At 44.4% G+C, this 21,141-nt stretch overlaps 1 protein-coding gene across 2 annotated transcripts in view; it reads right to left on the reverse strand.

Annotated features, from left to right (window-relative positions):
• Positions 1-479: 479 nt before the first annotated feature.
• SMAD9 (SMAD family member 9) overlaps positions 480-21,141 on the reverse strand; it is a 43,969-nt gene continuing 23,307 nt past the window's right edge. Inside the window, exons 4-7 of one of the 2 annotated variants that reach the window (XM_052812734.1) lie at positions 19,289-19,426; positions 17,252-17,473; positions 12,603-12,859; positions 480-8,235 (exon numbers count right to left, since the gene is read on the reverse strand). In XM_052812734.1, the coding sequence (XP_052668694.1) occupies positions 8,092-8,235; positions 12,603-12,859; positions 17,252-17,473; positions 19,289-19,426 (761 nt within the window). In that variant the 3' untranslated portion in view covers positions 480-8,091. The remainder of the gene's footprint in view (positions 8,236-12,602; positions 12,860-17,251; positions 17,474-19,288; positions 19,427-21,141) is intronic. The other variant, XM_052812735.1, reaches the window with a different exon arrangement.

Raw genomic sequence — 21,141 nt, forward strand, 5'->3', positions numbered from 1 at the left:
ACTGTATCTCCCTTTTTCCTTGAGCGCTTTGGGACCTGCACAGCTGCAAGTCTGTCTTCCCACTAATGTCAGTCTGGTCCACAGCTAGGGCTTGTGTCATGGGGCTGCACCACTGCTCGGTAACTGCCTGTCAGGTCAGGGCTGCCTCCTTCAAAAGTAAGCTAACATTCCCTTGAATCTTCAAATCTACCACAGGATAGTGAGGGATGCCCATACTTTCTAACATGCAGCTTTTATGCCGTATTAATTTTCAGTCCATTTTATAGTGTCTACCATCCCGTTCTGCTGGAAGTGTTGCTTCATCCCATCACTCACTCGGTGAAATCACCGATTCCTCTTGCCCAAGACTGACTTGTATGGATAAAGGCTTTCTAAATGCTCTGGTTACCAAAGTTGCTGGTGATCAGACTGGGACCTACAGCCTTCCAGGGCCAATTTCTTTCAAAGAGAAAAATGGGAGACAACAAGGGAAAGAGCTCTTAAATCAGAAATACCTTTATTAACAGTAAAACACAAGACATGAATAATCCCTTTTACAATAGAATAATTCCAGCCAAAGAAAATGGAGTGTGTTAAAAAGTGTATTATTCAAACATCAGACTAAGTACGTTGACTTCAGAATGCCTCAAATCAAATGCAGCAGGAGGAATGCTTGTGAAAGTGTCCACTTGATTAGCCGTTGTTACATCTCTCTTGATACAACAGGGCATGGGCTAGAGCTGGAGGACTCTGAGCTGCCCTGATCTCTCAGGCTCCTGAAACTAAGTAATGTCTGAGATTTTTCATTCTCAAGAGGCAAGAGTCCAAGTAGCGTTCTTTATACAGCGATCTACGCTTTTACAGAGTATCACTAACTGTGAATAATACTTTCTTCTGGATGGTGCAGATGTTTTGCTTTGATTCTGATGGAAAAGAGAGGGCAGAATTGTTCATAGACACAAGTGACGCCATTAAATCTATGTATGATTCACGGTGCTTTTCGGCACCAGACTGATAGCTCGTACTTAATGCAAAAAACCCACGCCTTGCTCAAATCCACCATTTTGGCCCCTTGACTGCATAGAACTTTGCAACCTTACGGCTTTGTTGATCCACACAAAAAGGCCTGTTTCTTCACTTTCTTGTCTCGCTTCTCAGCCCCATTTGTATCACAGAGGTGATATTGAAATGAGGGATTAAACTGCTAACACTGATTTCTCTGCAGAAAGTATGCTGTGGTACATTTGACTTGTACTTAAAAAGTATTCTAAATAATTAAAAACTCAAATTGCTTGAGTAAGCAAAGAAAGTGTATCTGAATGTGCATTATCTCTGCTCATCATTACGTTTGTTCCCTTGCTCTCATTTGCAAAGCGCCTCATGGACATAACTCTGAATAAGATTTAACACACACTTTAGCATCAAAAAAACCACTTTAAAACATGATGTGCTCGCTACTGTGAAAGTGCAAGGGGTCAGGCTTTAGCAAGTTTTTCCTAGCTTTTCTTTGCTGATGAGGTCTGTATTTAAAATTATTAACTGGTTGGTGTATTTCTTCCTATGCTATTCATATGCAATATTATTTGAATACTAACACGGAATATAAAATAGCAGCATCCATGGATAATAAAAACACTATGACTGAAGATCTAAAAACCGTTCACAATTAGCTGCAAATGTTCACATTGGCTATAAGGGAAGAGTAGCTGACTCTGGAGGACGTAGTGGTTATGTCTACCTTGCATAAGAGACGTGGCCTGCAAATTAGACTCATTATCTGTACAGGCATCAAGTTTGCAAGCACGGCCCAGGTGCAAGTGGAGGTGTCCTCTGGAGAGGACTCTCGTACACCTCCCCTCCCTGGCAGGATACTGTGGCATCAATATGGCAATACAATGTAAGGCACGCCTGGGCAAGCTGTTTGGAAAGCCCTGGGGTGAACAGGTAACAGGATTTTGGCTGCTCCTGGCCACGCCGGAGCTTCCTACGAGTAGATGATCAGTACAAACCAAAGGCTGTGTTTTGTGCTGGTGCACAACATGCAGAAGTGTCTGTCTGCGCTAGAGACACAAAGCGATTTCTCTCTGCTGATCAAAGACTAAAGGCCCACTCAGGCTTTCTGTACCCTGCGGAAAGGTCCGCCCAGAGCTGCCGTTACGAAGAAGCCCTGTTTCAGTCACTGCAATGAAGCCTCCAGGTTGAGGAGGTTTTAATCCACAGATCTAAAGTCTCATATAATCTCTCCCTGCTGCAAGATGGAACCAACTCTATCAGGCTCTTTTTTGATGGTAACCTGACCTCTTAGTCACTCTCAGGGAAGCCATTCTTCTTGTCCATTCTTAGTTCCTGTTATAAATGTAATTTCATAGTCGGGAGTCCCTGTGAAAGCTCCTGCTGATTCCATCTTCCTTTGGGCACTGCAATTTCCCACCTAGGCATGAAGCGAGTTGCTTTATTACAGGTCCCAGGCAGACGCTCTATATGATCCGTCTCTTTCAGTCGTGCAGTTTCTGTTCAGACTGCAGTTTTCTTTGAGGAGCACAAACTGGATGTGCTGATAGTGTCCTTGAACGGTTGCCCCAAAGCTGAACTCATTAGTCCTGCAGCGAGGCAGAGGCTAATCTTGCAAGTGCAGTTTCCAGATGCAAGGAGAGCCTACTCCCTGCATCACATGGGACGCCATTTGCCCCAACATACCTAATGGCTTAACCAAGCAGCTGGCACACTCAGCCAGGCAGTGTGTGTAGGAAGCACCAGGTCAAGGATGGTGGTACTCCAAGCTGCTCCTAAAACAGGTCTTGGCGATTAGTTTAGATGTGAATGTAAAAAGTTCCAGTGAACACAATGGCTGCCCAAGCATGTACTGCCTTGATACCTCTAGCGATGACCACTGAGTGTATCTGCTCCCCGGAGCACCTCCTCCCCAGTCCCTTCATTGTCTCACTGCATCTCTGGCTACTGAAACCAACCATGAACTATAAGTCCTCTGGAAAAATCTTCTCAGCCCCTTCAGTGGGGTTTCCACTCACCCAGAAGGGCTGGGGTTCAGATGTCCAACTAAGAGCCTGCTCTCCAGGCTTCTCCAGAGCAAGGAGCTCTCGCCTTTGGCTTGGACAGCACATGGGACATGTTACATTCAGTACATTTCTGATGATATAAATCTATATTCTGGGCAGCACTTCTCAACTTTGAAAAATGGTATTTAATTACTCTGCCCTATGACTCATTAATCTTTCTTCATTGTGTTTGGTTTTGATTTTTCTAAGAAGTCAGGTTATGGGGAGCCAGGAGGAGAGGTGAATAGTATAGAGGATGTAATGTTTCTTTCCTGTGCTGAGCACCATGTAGTGCTCAAGTATTCCTGAAAGCTATAGCTGCACCAGAGAAGTCTCTAATGAGCCAAGAAAATTGGCCTTATACTTGAGATCCCTTCAAAATTACTAAATTCGATCAGGCTTCTTTTTATAAATTGTTTCCATCCAGCCAAGAAGCAAACGGTGCCTGAGCTGCCTCTTCAAATCCAGCTGTTTGTGCAACTCCTCAGTCGCTGGTGAGACTTTCTGATTCGCAGAGCTTATAGGCAAAGGTGAAGCCAGGATGAACAAGGGCAGATTAGATAAAGTTACAGTCACAAATGCCTGATTTTTTCCATTTTAAGAGTTGTGTGGCGGAGATGATATTTACACTGAGGAATGTTTGCAGTGTTGATCTTATGCTGAGGGAACATTAATACCTTGTAACTCTGTTCTGCACCGAAGTCATGCAGAAATAGCTGAGGATAAACATGCTTCATCTTGAAACCACCTCTGCTAAGAGAGCTCCTGCCTGTGGCAACCAGCTGTCACTGAATCTCTGCATAGACCACAGAATCATGTAAATTGGAAGGGATCTCTGCAGGGCATCAAGTCTGACACCCTGCTCAAGGCAGGGACCACTCAGAGAAGGCTGCTCAGGGCGGTGAAAGTCTTGACACAGTACCTGCCGGAGACACGGAAGGAATTTCCTCGACTCCAGTTGATGTTACTCGGGGCCACAGTTCCCCTTTGTGTTGCTGACACATTATCCTTCAGACTGAGCATGCCAAAACATGAAATTCTCATGAGTAAAGACATTTGTGGTGTAGCCTCTGATGGGGAGGCAAAGCACATGCCGCACTTCTGAATGCCACAGCCGTTGCCATACCGTACCTGATCAGCTGTTACAGTGCAAGGTTATGGGACTGAGCCGTCAGAGCAGCAGTGCCACTGAATGGCTCCATGCAGGCAGCGTGCTAGATTTGCTCCCCTCACCTCTGGATGCAAACAGCACATTAATACTGGTGCTGCTGAAGAACGGGCAGCAATTAAGCAGTTGTCTTCTCTTGACCATTTAATAGGAAAACAAGTGGTCTACGTACCATGATGAATAAGCTTTATGCCTCCACCTGATCAAACTCCCACCGTTGCCTGGTGATGCATGATACTTCTCCACAGAGACTTTCAAGAGGGTTTGAACTGTTGATGGCTCAAAAAACATATATAAAAAAATAAAAATCTGTCTTGGACTACGTAGTCTCCCTGCAAGTGGTTTTAAATCTCTCAGGAAGCCTATCTCCAAAGCTTGAGTATTAATGAGAACATTTAAAGGCTTTAAATCGACTATAGGTTGATAGGTTCATGAAGACCTTTAAGCAGAAAATATCTCCTTCCAAAATGGGGAGATATTAGAGTGAGATACAAAGTTAAATTGCTGTGAATTATAAGAAACCTGAATTTTTAATTGAGCTCAATTCACATACACTAGAGAAGCCTATAAGACAGAGTGTTCAAAAAGAAAGGGAAATAAATGGCTTCTTAGCCTTACTTTTTATCACTGCATCTAGGCAGGTCTCATCTTCCTATTTACTTGTTTGCCTCGTCCACCGTTACCACTTCTCCCTTGTGATGTGAGCTCTCCCCTTCTCTTGGGAAGGAGCTGTCAGCTGCTGTGTGTTTGCACAGCATCTCGTACAGTGGACTAAGGCCCTAGAGGCCATCAAAAAGTAGGAAATAGTTCACGCAGTGATACCAGCCTTCCCAAAGGCTAACAACTCTGAGGTGGCTGTTGGCTGATTGCTCAGAATCAGATGCTTCGATCCAACTTTCAGCAAATAGCTAAATTTGCTGAAATTCATCTCATCCTAATGCAGACATTTTAAATAGGTCAGAAAATCATGCTCCAGAAATGCCTCTTTACTTACTAGTAAGGGAATATTAAGGTGACTACCTTTAATGAGATGCATGTGTGGACTGCATTGAAGCCAAGTCCTATTTGTATGAGGATTACTATAAAAGTAGACATACAGGAAGGGAAAAACTGCTCTGAATTTACCAACTTCCATTTAAACACATTTAGGCACCTACTGAGCAAGCATCATTACTAGGCTAGGAAAGCGATCACATCTTCCCTAGGGCCCACCTCACCTACTTTTGGATATGTCCAATGTAGCAGTCCACATCTGAGCTAGTGACCCTGAGTTCCCCTTATACTCAATGGGAAGACATAAGCGTGCTCACAGCGCAGTGTATTTCACCTACTTGAAATACCTGCCTTAGGATGAAATGAACGATGCCCCAGAGGAACCTGCTTCTCTTCACTGGCCATCCAGTTTTCCTCCGCAGCATCAGCAGGAAACCAGGTTCTGGAGCTGCCCAAGAGCAGATGCGCCTCAGAACGCCCACCTTTGCTCTCTGCGAGGAAGATGACAATGCTGGGAATGTCTAAAAGCAACCCCTAGGCTTCTCTCTCTATTAGGAGCGAAGGAGGTTTCAGCCTAAAAGGCAAGGAAGAATCTAGGATGAAGGACAGAGCTAGGTCCTAGACAGAAGAGGTGATTTTCTCTGTCCTTAGCTGCTAAGAAAGCAAAGGGATGAGCAACGTGAAAATCACAGAGAAATTACTGGCGAAAGGGTGCAATAAACATGTTAAAAATGGTGTTACCAGTACCTTGGTACAGTGACACTGATGACAGAAGGAGCTGAGGAACATGTCTTTTTCCAGACTGATCTCTCTGAACAGTACATGGCATGCCTGGCATTTCTGTGTAACATCATTATTGGATTTAATTGCTGCGGGAGACTGTAAAGCTTTTCCTATCCCACAGTGACACTGCTGATGTCAAATGGTGACAGAATAGGATTCTTCGCATTTACAGATTTCCTATACAACTTCCTATTACTGCTCAAACTTAACAATAATTTATCCTTCTGTGCCCTACAAATTCTTCAGGCAGCTGAAAATGCATTCAAACCAAGCAACCCTGCTAGTTTACTGATTCTTCTGCTCTCTTCATAATTACCACCCTGTAACAGGTATTACATAGCATCTAAAACACATGGAAAGTCTTTCCAGTGAATGGTGTTTCCTTTGCATATGTGATGTAGCTGAAGATTTCAGGCATCCTCTTCTAATTATGCAGTAAAATATGTAGCACCAGATATTGTGTGAGAAGAACAGAAACATTCTGTAAAACATTTTTTTTCCCTCAGGATACTTCTGGCGTATTCTAAGGAGGAATGAGATTGGAGAAGTTATCGCTCTTTCTGACCCTTAAAGCAAAACCATTTCCAGTGGACTGTTATGCCTGGAAAGAAATAATCCTCTACCCTTTCAGCAAGGTAAGGGGGACCATCAAAATGTAGTAAGAGTTTCACCTGCCTCCTCAGAAAAGGTTACCAAGTGAACAGCATTTTGTAAGGCTGGCTCTGTGGATGAGAGTACGGGCAATAGGTTTCCCTGCTTACAGAAGGACCACGGACAAGGAGCTTTTAAAAAAGGTTCTGCACATAGATTCACTCTTTGCTTGTTCGTGGCTTACACTGCCTCACCATCCTCTGCAGGTGAGGCAAAAGCACTGCAAATGATGCAGCCTGTATCTAAGACGAGGAACCATCCATGGGGACGTACGAAGTGACTGGCAGGGAAGCCCTTGCTGTCAGACCCGAGCGTTGCCATCAGATCCTGAGGACTGGCCCGCACAGCGGGTGGACGTGGCTGCCTCCCACCTCCTCCTCATTGCATCCTGTGAGCCTGGGGCTTCCTCTTCCCAGTACAGAGACTACCCCAAGACGAATGATAAAGTAATTATTCGGTTCTTCAATGCACACTTCATTTCCCTTTTCTGAATCACAGTTCAAGTCCCTTTTAGACGTACCCTTGATATCAGCACAGTAGTCTAACTACAGAGTCCTAACTTTAAAACAAACTACATCAATACTGTATAATGGATAGGATTCGGTTTACATGCCAGATACATATGCAAGTATGTATGTACTTTGCAAAAAAGCACTGGAAGTTAATTAGTTTTTAAACTTATAGGCATATATTTCAAATTTTCTTCTTTTTTTCCTTAGGAGCTTGTTGCTTTTCAGTGCAGCAGTACCGTACGCTACTGTGTTAACAGTATCAGACTACTCGGATGCGTCCAGAATGCTCTGATAAGGCTCCAGTGCTGAATGCGTCCCGAGGGCTCCCTCCTCCTGCCAAATCCTAGGGGAGACAGGGGTGCCTCAGCTCCTCAGTGTATCTGTTGCCCCATCGTGCTTTGCAGTAGGGAGACAGACTGGAATTGCAGTTTAGTCCTTCAGTTCACTGGACAAAAGTCATCTCTATGCACAAGTCCTGTGCACCGTCTAAGGTCCTCTTTTAGTCCTGAAATTAGGATGTAAAATGGATATAAATGGTGTAGAGATCTGACTTTGGTTGCCTGCAGAGGGGTGAATTTCACCTACTAGGAACAGCTACAGCCAGGTTTCTGAATCCGCATGAAAGTGCTGAGAATTCGCACCATTTATTGGCTTGGCTGGGGAATGAAGATGCTCACAGGAAATGTTTGACACTTTTGCAGGAATTTGGCTTATTTTGTACTAGAGAACAGATAACACTATACCTGAATTTCTAAACTTATTGTACTGGCATCAGAGTAACTAGAAACCACAAAATGTAACATGGAAAAAAAGAGAAAAAGGAGAGTAGACTATGTATAGATATATTTACATCTACATACATCTACATATAGAAGCTTCTGTTCACTGGAAACCCTATAAGCCACTGCCTGCAATAGCATCCATCCTAAGGGAATTCTAGAGATGATTCTTAAGAGACTGAGGAGATGGGGTTATGAGGTGAGCCCATCTGTGTCAGCACCTTATCCAGCCATTGCAACGGTCCATGCAGGTGGATCTCAATCCAGCAGGGCGTGCTTGTAACATCTTGGCGATGATACTCCGCTCCCCAGCCCTATAAAAGCATCAAAGGACCGAAAAGTGAGGTTTGGCTTTTTTTTTTTTTTTAAATTAAATCACAACTCCAGTGCTGACAGTCTAACACAACTACAGGTAGTCCATCACCCAAGTTCCCAAGATTTAATGCTTTGTCCTAGGGATAATTCTCTCTAGAAACTTTTCTCCATTTCAAGGTCATTGTTATCACAGTTATCAGGGACTCCATACTATTAAATTAAAAATGCTCAGTCACACTTCCAGATGCTGAGACCGACTGGCACGGAAAGGCCTGTTTCCAAACTTGGCTGCCTGCAAACAGCCCATGGGGAACGGTCCCTGCTGTTCGCACCCCAGAGGCATGCCCGGCAAGTCTGCCAGACTGCTGTCTGGCACAGACGAAAAGCAGGCCAGGCCCTGTCATAACACCTTAACAGGAACTGGGAAGGATCCTGGGCACGGCTTCATTTATGGGTAGAGATGCATCCTACCAGTCTGAGACTCTAGAAGTTCTAGGTATTTGTCTGAACCTCTGGAAACTTCTGGCGAGGTTCCTATGTACCATACCTAACCTATGTATAGACATTTTCCATAGGTTTTCTACGCTTGAACATGTCCTCTTTTCCCACGGGAGTTCCTGGCTGTCTGCAGTGGGAAGTCCTGCAGGAATTTCTCCAGCTCTGTCAGGGCGATAAGGGGTACGGAGCATCTGACAGAAGATGGGGATGTGGTACTGGCAGGCAGAAAAGAGAACGAGAAGTCCCCGCGCCTTAAGCCGGCACAGTGTCTGCTTGTTAAGCAGGCAGCCTGATTTCACAGCAACACAAGACATCCAAGTCACAGCCCGAAGTCTCGCAGCTCACCGGCTGTCTCACTGCCAGAACCGAACTCGGATTTCCGTAGGGCAACATGCAAAACACGGTCCCACTGCAGGATGCGGCTCGCTCCTTGTTCGTGGGCCGCTGATCAGAAGAGCTGAGCCTTACCTATCATTATGCTAGTCAGGTGTGTTGATATCCTCGTCATGAAAAAAGGACATGGAGGCATATTAAGACTGATGCCTGCCAAAGGTACCTAAATCGTAGAGTGCTGAACAACTCGGACAACCGAGGCTGCTAGAACCCATTTCTCTAGATGATCAGCTGCAAAACTAGGATCGACACCAAAACTAGATGCCATAATAAGTGGTCTGGGTAAAATCCATTTCTACTTAATGAAGAAAAGGGGGAAGAAAGCAGAGGAGTAAGATATGGACCCACCAAAGCCCAAAGAGTACTTTTAAAGAGGCAGCAATTTATCAGGCTAGAAAGGGCCTGTGTTCGTAGGCACCTCAGATTAATGTTCTGGAAATGTTTACGTAAAATGCCACTCCTTAAATCAGCACAGTCAGACTTCTGAGTTTGTGAAGTCTTAAGTACTCAGCTGCAGTGAAGATACACGGCCAGAAAGGCAAGTGTCAGAGGAGTCGGTGCACCTCTGCTGTCTGGCGGGACAGAAAATCCGGAGGAATAGGAATTACAGGTTGCAAGCCCAACCTGCCCGATTTGGAGGAGCCTGGCAGCACGTGCGGCTGGCTGCCCACCTCCTTCTGCTGGCAACTCCCAAACCCTCGCAGTGCTGCCGTCCCAGGCTGTCGGCCGGAGCTCCCGGCAGGGGAAATGCCAGGAGGGCCGGACCCCCTGTGCCTCCCGTACATCACTCTGGGGCTGCAGGTAGCCTCCTGCATGCCCGGGCCGAAACGAACCTGGAGGTGGAGCTCTCTTAAAGAGGGAATAAAATGGGAACAACTTGCAAAGCTGCGGTGGTGTTTTGCGTAGATGGTGGGAAGAGGATACTGATACCCCACGGGGAGAACAGTAATGTGCCTTCTGGCATGGGGGAGATCAGCTGAGGGGTCCTGCTGCTCCTGCCAGCCCTTCCCAGCTCCTGTGGGCAACAGGTCTCTCCAGCCACATCCCAGGGCGCTGAGCTGCCTCGTGTAGCGGAACGGCCAAGTCTGCTGAGTCGTCCCCTTAGCCCCAAGACCTGGGGAAATGCGTGAGGGAGGGTGCTGGGTTCAGACCTCAGCTTGGAGAAACTCTCCAGTCTCTCCACTTTGTGCTTCAGCTGCCTCATCTGTGGAGCGGGGACAACAGCCATCCTGCTTTGGTTATCAGCAGCGATGGATGGAAACTGCTGTCTGCTCTCACTGACGATACACTCACATTTGCCTGAGGGTTGAGCTCCTCCCAGCTGCTCCGTGGACACACGAAGGGTATCAGAGAGGACAGGACCTTCACCTCCCTCTGTCCCATGTCCAGAAGATGACACAGTCCCGGCAAGTTTCTCGCATCTCAGTTCCTACCCTTCCCTGCCTCCCAGCTGACAGCTCGAGCATTAGTGGGGTAGGAGGCAGGGTCTCCAGCCCTTTGGTTCTGCTTGCCCTATGGGCTGTAGGTAACGAGCAGCATCTGGACACAAATCAGGGGAGAGGCCACAGGTCTGCTCTGCACCTGGGGCTCTTGGTGCGTGGCTCTGACAGACAACATGCTCCTCTGTGCGCTGCATACCCAACACCCAGGGGCGTACCTGTCCCCAGACTGGACACATCGGGGCTCACGCCTTGGGAGAAAAGTAATGTGAGAAGACTGAGTACAGGAAAGGGTCTTTACAGGCCAGGAAGGAAGAACCTAGATGAGATTTGCATAGCCATTTTCCAAAGGTCATGGGAAAGGGTTCAAAATAACTCCTCCCTCTGGTCTTCTGGTGCCTGAGGCACTAAGCGGCTGCTATTATTTCAACAAAGCAAGGTGATAATATGGCAGCAGCATTATTTAATGCATCAACACCACCATTTCTGCTGCCATGCTGGGCATGGAGGCAGATAACACATCAAAGAGACTGCCCCTGAGTCGCTGAGATAATGAAAATACTGCGTAACTGGCTACACTGCCTTTACAAACAACATGCCCATTCATGTCTTCCATTAAAGAAAATGCTGTTTGTTGGGTGTCTTGCTTTCTTTTTTTTCCCCTAATGCTTGTGTGTGAGCAAGATGTCAGTTCCTTCCCAAGAACAAAGCAACAGCGTGGTCACAGGCAGGGAGATTTTGGCTTGGACCCTTGGGAGAAGTTACAGGGCACTCTTAATGCTCTCAGAGAGTTAAGGAGATGGGTGCCCAAGGATGGCTGGAAAGAGTCAGACCAGAAAGCTGTGTGGGACTCAACTCATCTGCTTTGCAGAACGTAGGGGAACTGGGCTCGAGCCTCAAGCAGTTTTGCAGTATCTTAGATGTGAATTCAATCAGATTGATTCAGTCATTTGTATAGAACCAAATCTGCAAGACAAAGGGACATACTCAAGCCACTTCTTATGGTACCTAGCAGAACCAACTGGCTTCTAATGGTGCAACTTCTCTAGTTTGCAGGCTGAACATTGCTGCTAGCTCTCCCCAGCAGCACTATAGGAAGTCAGTCCAGCACATCTGTAAACAGTCTTGAAATACTTACCATTCTCTGGGGTTTAGATTCTGCAATAGGCACCTAAGTAAATCCTAAGTGCTAAAGGGAGTCAAGAGATCTTATTCTGGTGAGAAGGCCATTCAGAAGATTTAAGAAACTCCCACAAAGACTGATACATCGCACACAGAGCAGTCAGACTGCAAAGTTCAGATATGAAAGACATGGAAACAGTAATGGCTTTGGTGGCCTCCTGTCTCTTCCAAATAACAGGGGGAAGGTCACATGTTCTTTTGGGTTTTGTATTGTGCTTGCAAGAAGCCCTTCTGGTCGTGTGGCTGGCCAGAGTGAATGTCATCAGAAATTAAGACAATCTCTTGCCAGGGATCAGACAGGTGGCAAACAACAACAATTCCTAGCAGGTTCACTGGGGGCTGAAGGAGGACTCAGTGTTTCTTGACTGAGACCATATATACCAATCTATAGTCATGGTGAGACTGTAAATTAGTCTAGAGACATAAAGACATTCCTTTCAGATCTACGATTCTACCACGCTCTATTGCAAACCAGTAATGACAGGAGAGATCACAACTGCCTAAGATATGTGCTACAACATTTACATGTTGCTAAGCCCCTCTAATTTGAGCTCTTTATGCAATCAATGGGGGAACATCACCATGCAATCTCTGCTTATTTTCTGCAAAAAGCCTATGGAATACCTAATTTTTGGAATCTAAGAAATTTCCAGGTTGACCACAAAAGCTACTGATTTTAAGCACCTAAAAGTTTAAGGCAACACTGGAAAACAGGCAGTCTGAATTGCTATTTGCAAGTTGGGTGTCTAAATCCCCACTTGGGAAGGATTTGATGGGCTCCAGTTCTGCACCAAAGCTAGCAAGTGATGGGATTCGCCTGTTCAGAAATGCAAGAGAAAACAAAGAATCCTTACTTTAACAAAGCTCATTCGAATAGTACACATCTTGGTCAGCTCATACACCACTTCAAAACCATGATTGACTGACTGGGCAAGCAGCTGGGCAAAGAGCTGGTTGTTGAAGATCTTGAGGCTGCAGCCACTGGGGATCTTGCAGACAGTGGCTGGGTGGAAACCATGCTGGTAGTTACAGTTGCGGCTTTGCACAAAAATACTGCTGTCGCTGACACATTCAGCATAAACTTCCCCACCGACATAGTAAAGATGAACACCTTGAAAAAGAAAAAATAACGTGTATTATTTCTCCATTGTTCACAACACAGTTTATACCAGTAATTCTTTCAGTATTTTACTGGTGTGGGCATACAAGCCCAGGATCATTCCAGGCACTCAGTGCCTATACATTGCCTTTTAAAAGACAGTAAACTGTGTGCAAATCCATGTATCTGTACAATGGATCCACCGACATTAAGAGGAAATGGTCATAAACACTATTTCGAGGTACTGGTCTAGGAGAAAAGTCTCGGCATGTGATGTTTTTCTTTGTTTCTCAGTGAAGGTTCGTTTACTTCCTTAACCCAACAGCATAGTACTTTATGACAAGACACACACACATAAACATATGTCAACCATATACAAAGCATGGATCAAAACTGTCAAAGAACTGACAAATCTGTTATGCATTACACATCTAAACATATTTTCACTGTTGAGCACATGCATGCTGACCAAGACCCACTTCACTGCACGCTATTTTTTTACTACAGGATCCTATCTTTTGCAGTTCAAACACAGCATGGTGTGTACTTAAAATAGCTTGTCTGTATTTTGCTTTATCCACCACATCAGAACCATGTATTTGCATTTACATGACGTGACTTACTCATCAGATCCTGTTCAAAGTGACCTTTAGCAAGAAAATGGCTGATTTCCTTCTGGACTTTTCAGTGCTCAAGTGACTTACTAACTCTTAAATTTTTACTGTGCCTTGCAGAAATGAGGATGGGAGCATTTCTACCCATTCAAAGACTCTGCCCCCCCAGGATGTGGGCTTGCATGAAAATATACCAAAATTGGTGGGAGAATTTATCTCAGCCCAATTCAGCAACCTTAAAATTAGGGATCTCGTGTAAGAGAATTGTCTAGATGCCTTCTCTAGTTGATAGATGATGAGAGGCACTGTGACCAGATGATTCACTCCATCCGCTACAGGGTGCCAGCTTAAACTGATGGAAGCCTGTGCAGGTGCTGAAAAGGCTCTCTCGTTCCCTGCTCCTGCTGCTTCTTCCCACAACTGCTTTCATGCTGGCAGCAATGGCTGGGGATTGGGCAGCCATCCAGACTGGGGAACTGAACCAGCTAATAAACTTAAAAACAAACAAAACAAAACAAAAGAAGATTTGTTTGCAGTGAGATCTTCATCAGTGCAAGTGTGGCAATGGGGACCCAGACTGCTTAAACGTGAGCATGAAATCACACCCTGAAGGAGGCCAAGTCATCCTCTGAAGATGCCCAGACATTCACCTTCCCATGGCTAGATTAGGTGAGATGAACCCCTCCCAACCCATGGCCAAAAGATGTGGAAGGACTCTGTTCTCATAAAAAACACCACTAAATAAAAATAAAATCCTCCTCTCTATTCCCAGGTACAACATTCAAATCCTTACATACAAATGCACATGTTCAGAGTCTCAGTGGACTGCCTGCAAAGCTAGTGATAACTATCCTTTAATAATTCAGTTGTAATTAGTTTTATTCCTGTTGTCTTTCATGCAAAAAAGACTGGTTACATATTCCCAGTCTGTTCATGATTCTGTGGTCATGACAGCAAGGGGCAGCAGCACATCCTTAGGACAAAACCAGCCTCTAAACAGAAGTGGGAAAGGCTCAGGGAAAAGCAGGTTGAGTGGGAAAGGAATCTGGGAAAAATACACTCTCCCATAGACTTCCAGGGTGACTCAGACGGGAACCTTAAAGTCTGTCTTCAAGCCATCACTTGACTTTTACTTCTATGCACCCACGAGATCTCAAATTAGACGTGAGTGGCAGGGGGTGTGACTCAGAGCACACGCTAACTAGTATTGCACTGGGAACACGGGTGAGGTGACAGCTCCATTAGACCGGTCGTCAGCTCCAGTTCAACTGCACCAGCCATTATGGGGTGTTGCACATTGTGACTGCTATTCCTTGACCTATGTCTCCTTTCCTTCTGTGGAAGATGGACAAAAGGGAAGGACTCAAAACCACGAAGGTCCTACCTGACCTTGATGGAGTCCATATAACTTTCTGAAATAAACAGATAGAGTGAGAACACAGGGTAGGGAGAGAAGAATAAGGACATAAATGTTCACCACGTTTCAAATCTTCAGGTGTGGCTACTGATTTAGGGTGATCACACTTCTGGGTGCTAAGGTGAAAAATTTTAAAGGCTGGATTTTCGGAGTATATTGAGTAACCCAACTTCTGAAAAAAATGAATGCTTTCAAAGGCATAGCCCAAACTGTGTACTATAATAACAAAAACACCAAAGTCACTTCTGAAAGCAGAGGCTACAATTTGCTTTTTCCTGGTGAACTTTTTAAAAGCAATAAATACAGCAGTAATGAAACGTCAGTGTGTATTTCCATTCTTCTAGTATTCATTCACCAGAGACAAGCACCCTCAAGGAAGCCAAGCAGCTGAATACATATTTGTAGAAGACCAAAACAGGGGTCCGCATGTTTTAGTGGGATTTCATTGCTCTCTGCAGAAACTGGAAATTCAGCAGTCTCCAAGCATCCACATCTTTTTGACACTCTGATCAGAAGTCCCCTTTTTGCCCTTGAAGTCTGACTGCTGAAACAGGTCCAATTGCTAGTAGATGTTGCATTGTGTTCTGGATTGTTTTTAGCTTTGATGTGGTATTTCCAGGAAACCGTTTCACGCTGATACACTAGATGACAATTCAATCACATATCCTTATCCTACTGAGCTAATCTTGTTTACTCACTCTTTTTTCTCGCCTGTTAACATGTGACAATTGTATCCATTTCAGTAGCTTTCATCTGTCCAGAATGCCTTTGAACTAAACACTTTTGGAGCTGCTCTGTGCTCTTCTGCAGGCCTGTGCTGGTGCCACTTCTACTCCACTTGAACATGTTTTTTTAAGATTTGCATATATAGGGAAGAAGAGCAGTAAAATTAAGGATCTCTGATATACTAAGCTACTCTCTCGACAACCTGCTCCCTTCCCTTGGGCAGATTCCTAGTGTACGACTTTAAAGGACTTTTAATCAGTGAAGACAGATCTTCAGATTTGAATGGATGAGGACCATTAGCATTTAGCTCATGTTCTCCCTATTCTGTCTCTTCCTCTTTTTGGGCAGAAAGTCACAGGATGTAACATCCTCAAATGACAGCTTTGACTGGGATCTTTTGTCATTCTTCTTTTAGGGCCGGGCTCAGCTTTGATCTACACCCCTCTGACAGCTTATGCTGATAGAGTCGCTTTGCTTTATTTTCAGAGTAAGTTAGAACTAGATGTACTACTCATTTCTGCCCCTCACAACAAACTACTACAACAGACACTTGTAGCATCACACTGGCTTGACACAGTGCAACACAAGTGCTGTCCCTTCTGGAGAAAAGTGCAAGAGCTAAGTACAACACATTCTGCATCAGCCTTCAGGTTCACTGTTGTTTGTAAAAACTATGTCACATTTGTCTCAGAGCTTCCCCATATTCAGTCATTCAACACTAGACTATCAAGAGCCAATTAAAATACTGCTCTAGGCCTGGGAAATGAGGTGAGGTTGACAAGATAATAGGAGTGGAACAATTAGAGTTAATTAGCCCAGTGGGAAATCCTTTCCCAGGCAGCTACTGGTGAGAGGCTGGGTTGGCAAGATAATGAGTCTAGACTGGATATACCAGAACAGGCAGAGCTTCGCCTGCACAGAGAAGTGGCCGGTACAGGGCTTCTGACTCACCACCACAAACAGCAGTAAGTTCTGGGAGAACATCAGGTGCTACGCAGCCCTAGTGATCTGGGATGGAGTGTGTGTGGCCAGGCATGCCCAGGTGTGGTCTCCTCGTACTTGTCACCAGTAGCATATGATCCTGCATGCACAGGGTATACATACCCCAGCAGTGGAGCACACAAGGAAAACTGCTGGAGGGAGAATGCAAGACTTAGTTTTACTGGTGAGAAGTTGACAAGGCAGGGAATCAGACTGGTAGGGGGGGGAAAAGCTACAAAGGCAACTCTGGTAGATTTCTTCAGCTAAGTAACTCAACTACTGTTTCATCCATCTCCCTTTGTTATTTGGTGGGAGGAGAACCAGCCCTGAGGCACCAGCAATTATAATTTTAGTGGCATTTCAATGGCAATATTCCCAGTTGCCAGAAGCTCTAATAAATAAAATGAAAATACATACTGCTAAATTAGAACACACAAATATAAACACCATTTTTCTCTTCGCTGGCCAAGTAAATAGCTTTTGTAACGAGCTACTCTGCTGATTGTTATCCAGTCAGAAAAGAATCAGCTGCTTTTCTTCTGTTTCAGAAGTAATCTCAGAGCTTTGATTTTAAGACGAGCACATCTGACAAATCAGCTAGGTTTGTTAATGCAATGCACTGTTCTTTCAAGCTCTGAATACTCCCGAGAAGGGATTTCCTCTTACCTTTTCCTATGTGTCTCCTGGTGTTTTCTATAGTAGAGTTGCGGTTTACATTTGAGAGCAGTCCCAGGCAGAACCTGTTTTTGTTATTTGAGGGATCTGTAAATCCATCTATAAGGATACTTCGTGAGGAAGCCTGGAAAGTCTCCCCTACCCGGTTGTTGAGTTCATAATAAGCAACTGAGCACCAATGTTGGGGTTCCTCATAGCAAACAGGCCGAAAGTCTGTAGGAAATAAAATTAATCAGCTGCTCAGGTCTCAGTAATATTTTTTAAACAATCATTCCCTGTTTTCTTTCCTCCCTCCCTCCCTCCCTCTCTTCTATCCCCCCACCTCCCTCCCTCCCCAGCTCTTCATCTAAACAGTCACTTATGTCATGCTTTATCTCAACAGCAGCTTCTGTTTCTTCTTAATTTTATGACTGAAGCCCCAAACATGCAAAGGGCTGGTACACCAGCTTAACTGTAAGCCTCCAAGGAGTCCCACTTGTTCTTAAAAGTGATAATTCCACTGCATTAAATTAAGCACATGCTGACATTCCTTGCTGAACCGGGGCCCAGTCTCTACACTGAAAATAGTAAAGGATACATCTGCTCTGCACACCAACAGGAGCTAGGGATGACAGATGGGCTCAAATCAAGTCAAAACTGAGCCAAGCCTTCAGCCTAATACCTAACTCTGAAGTTCAGAAGTAATTAATCACTCTCCCCATTTTTTTTGCGTGCTTTGGGGCTTTTCACTTCCACGTGGGACCACAAGCAGAAATGCAGCAAGGTCATTTCTTTTGGATCTACCCCTGCCCACATTTTCTAACTCAGAGACAGAGAAAGACTCAAAAATGTAACAGAATCTCTGAGCCTCAATCATCCTACAGGAATTAGTGGGAAACCTTATCCTGCCTGCCCACCACAGGCATGTGAGCCTCCCTGCCCCCAGAGCACCTCTGTGCATAACCTCTAATAAACTTCCAACTAATATTCACTAGGGCAGTGATCAGGGATGGTAAACTATGGTCAAGAGATTAAAGTATCGTGACAATTTATTTAAAAGTATTGGTGTCTGATAACTAGTTATTATCTGGCCATTCTGTGTACCCATCTGTAATTAGCGCTATCACCCTCATCTTCCTTCTGCTCCAGTTCTGTGATACATACATGTGTTCCTCACTGTTTCAGAAGGCTGGCATTATTTTTTTAATGTGCATGTCTGTGCGCAGTGTTCAGTCCTCATGCCATAAAGGACATTTGTTTAGGACTACAATATGCTGGACTAAAAGAACGATGGTGATTTTTCCTTTGCGGTAGCAGGAAGCCAAAGGAAAACCCAGCAGAGGAACTCCATTTCCCCTTGCTGCTCTGCAGCAATGGGCTTTGAATGGTGAAGGCATCACCTGCCACTACTAGTCTGGAGGTAGTGGAGACCATGCTGGAGAGGGTCGAAGTTGCTTTGAGGGGAGCGAGGAGGATCTCAGACCCTTCTACTCTGACCACCCATGCCCTCTCCCACTAAAGCATTCTTATATGAGGACAAAGAGTTCAGCCCTCTGTAAAAATCTCTTTGTACTTCACTGGAACATGTCCTTTTCTTTCCTAGCCAGCCAGCAATATATAACACTAATACAAAGATGGCAGTAAGAAAGGTCCCGACCACAAGGCTTTAAAGTACTTGAAACCCAGGACTGAAGGTGATAAAGAAATCGGTTCCGATATTGATAGTGCTCTCCTGTGTTATATTGCCTCACCACCCTTGCTTTGCTATCTTTGTCTTTACAATGTAGATAACAGTGTTTGCTTTCATTAACAGCTTTCTAGCTGTAATAGTCCATGGATGCAAGTAAGGTTTAAACTCTGTAACTTCGCACATAATTCACTGAATTCTTAAATCAACCTATTCTGCTAGCTAATGGATGGGTCTAGTACACAGCCTTACTGAAAAACTCTCTGAAACCTATTACTACAGATCACTGAACCTTCTTGTTCAAATAACAATTTTTTTGCTTAACAGTTTTTCTTTGAAGAATAGTACAAATGGTTATTTACTTTCAGCTTCTCCATCGGCAGATTTACCTCCATTGGGCAAAGACAGCACTAGTTGACTTTCAGCTATTGCATCCATTGACCGCCCATTGTGGGTTCCTGGAGGTTCTCTTGCATGGTAAGGTGGGGGTGGAGTTTCCACTATTAGAAAGAAGGAAAGAAAGAAAAGAGAGACACCTAAATCAATATGTTGGTAAATTCTCCCTGGCTTTTCCTGTTAATACTTAACTTCTTCAGCATTTTTTAGCTAGAGAAGGGCTGGAAACAGAGCACAAATCTGAACCTGACCTCCCTTCAGTCTCCAGATTAAGACCATTACATGTTCAGGGAGGATGGGAAGGAAGGGCTGTCATGTTGGACGTGCTGCACTTGAAAGAGAGAGGGACAGTCACAACAGTGCCTCAGGCCTAGACCAGTGTCCAGTCAAGCTCTCTGTTAACATCAGTTGTTACCCTAAGAAAGTAACGTAGTTTGATCCTTCAGTTCCAGACTTCTCTCACAAATTTAAAACTTGAAGAGGATGATTTAAGAGCAGAAGCTAACTTTAATTGATCCTCTGGAAGAAAGCTCTCTTTCTTCACAGACTATAAAAATGCCTATGGAAAGCCTTTCCACTCTAAAATCAGACTTGCCAAAACTCCCTCCAGATTTGTCCTTTTTACCTCTGTCCTACAAGGGAAGGCTGGCCCTTGTCTTCTGGTTCGTTTAGTCTCCCATCAAAGAGAAATGGATGTGATAAAAAAGTACGGAGAAAAAGTATCAACTCACAACCTGCCCAGCTCCTGATTTGTTTCATTTATGGCACAGTAAGCTAGAAGACAGAATGTGACTCTACAGTGGGGATTCTCAAGAAAGACAGGAGGCTTTAGAAAGCCAAAGAAAAAGGGACTTCATTTTTGTGTTAGAATATGTCAACATTCACTGCCTAAGCACTAAAAGCATGTAGTTTTACGCATTTGAACAGATGCTCAGTGGGCTTGTGTGTAAATTACAGCCATATACAAGCTTGCAGGACTAAGGGTCTCTTTAAGAAGACCAAGGTTTAACTTGGTTCCAGGTTGAAATTTCCTCTTTTGTTCGGAGTCTGTTAGCTGGCCCTCAAAACAGAGCAACTTCACGTAGAGTGGATAAATGTCAACTGTCTCATAAGACAACCATTGAATCTTCCAAGTAAGTACTGCACAGGAATGTTATTCTATTTAAGCATTGTTCAGAATTTAGGAATTTCATACACTCTATGATATTTCTAATATATAGATGATATAACCCTCCCATAGAAAATGCAACAAGCTAGAAGAGTAAAACAAAATCAAGAAAGAGTGGAAGAGAATACAAGTCACAGAAAAGAATATAATGTGGTTATACAGGTATTTTTGATGTCTATACCTAAGCTAGTCACTATAAGCTCTCCTTATACCCACTAAAGAAAAATAGGCACCTGTAGACACAGTGCATCTCGGCTAATTTAGACATATACCTTAAGATGCAATGAATCTTGTTCTAGGAGTGCCTGTTTTTCTCCACTGATTACAGAGAGAGTATAGACAATTGCATGAGATGTAGAAATTTGCATCGTTGACATCTATATTTGGTCACACCAATCCCACTCAAGGTTCTTGATGTAACTCCAGTTTGCTTTAGATAGTCTTCCATCCCTGATTGTTACGCAGGCAAATTATGCTTATCAGCATGCCGTGTGCTGTGATATACTGAAGCTCAGGTTGAGCCACTGCCATTTTTAAGTAGCTTTGCAAGGTCCCAAGTTCAGTTAAATACACGAGTCATAGTCATTACATAGTTGGAATGGGCCTGATTTACCTGTCAGGACCAGCTCCAGCTTGGTTACGCAGAGGTGA

The sequence above is a fragment of the Harpia harpyja genome, chromosome 17, assembly GCF_026419915.1.
Source record: "Harpia harpyja isolate bHarHar1 chromosome 17, bHarHar1 primary haplotype, whole genome shotgun sequence".
NCBI lineage: Eukaryota > Metazoa > Chordata > Aves > Accipitriformes > Accipitridae > Harpia > Harpia harpyja.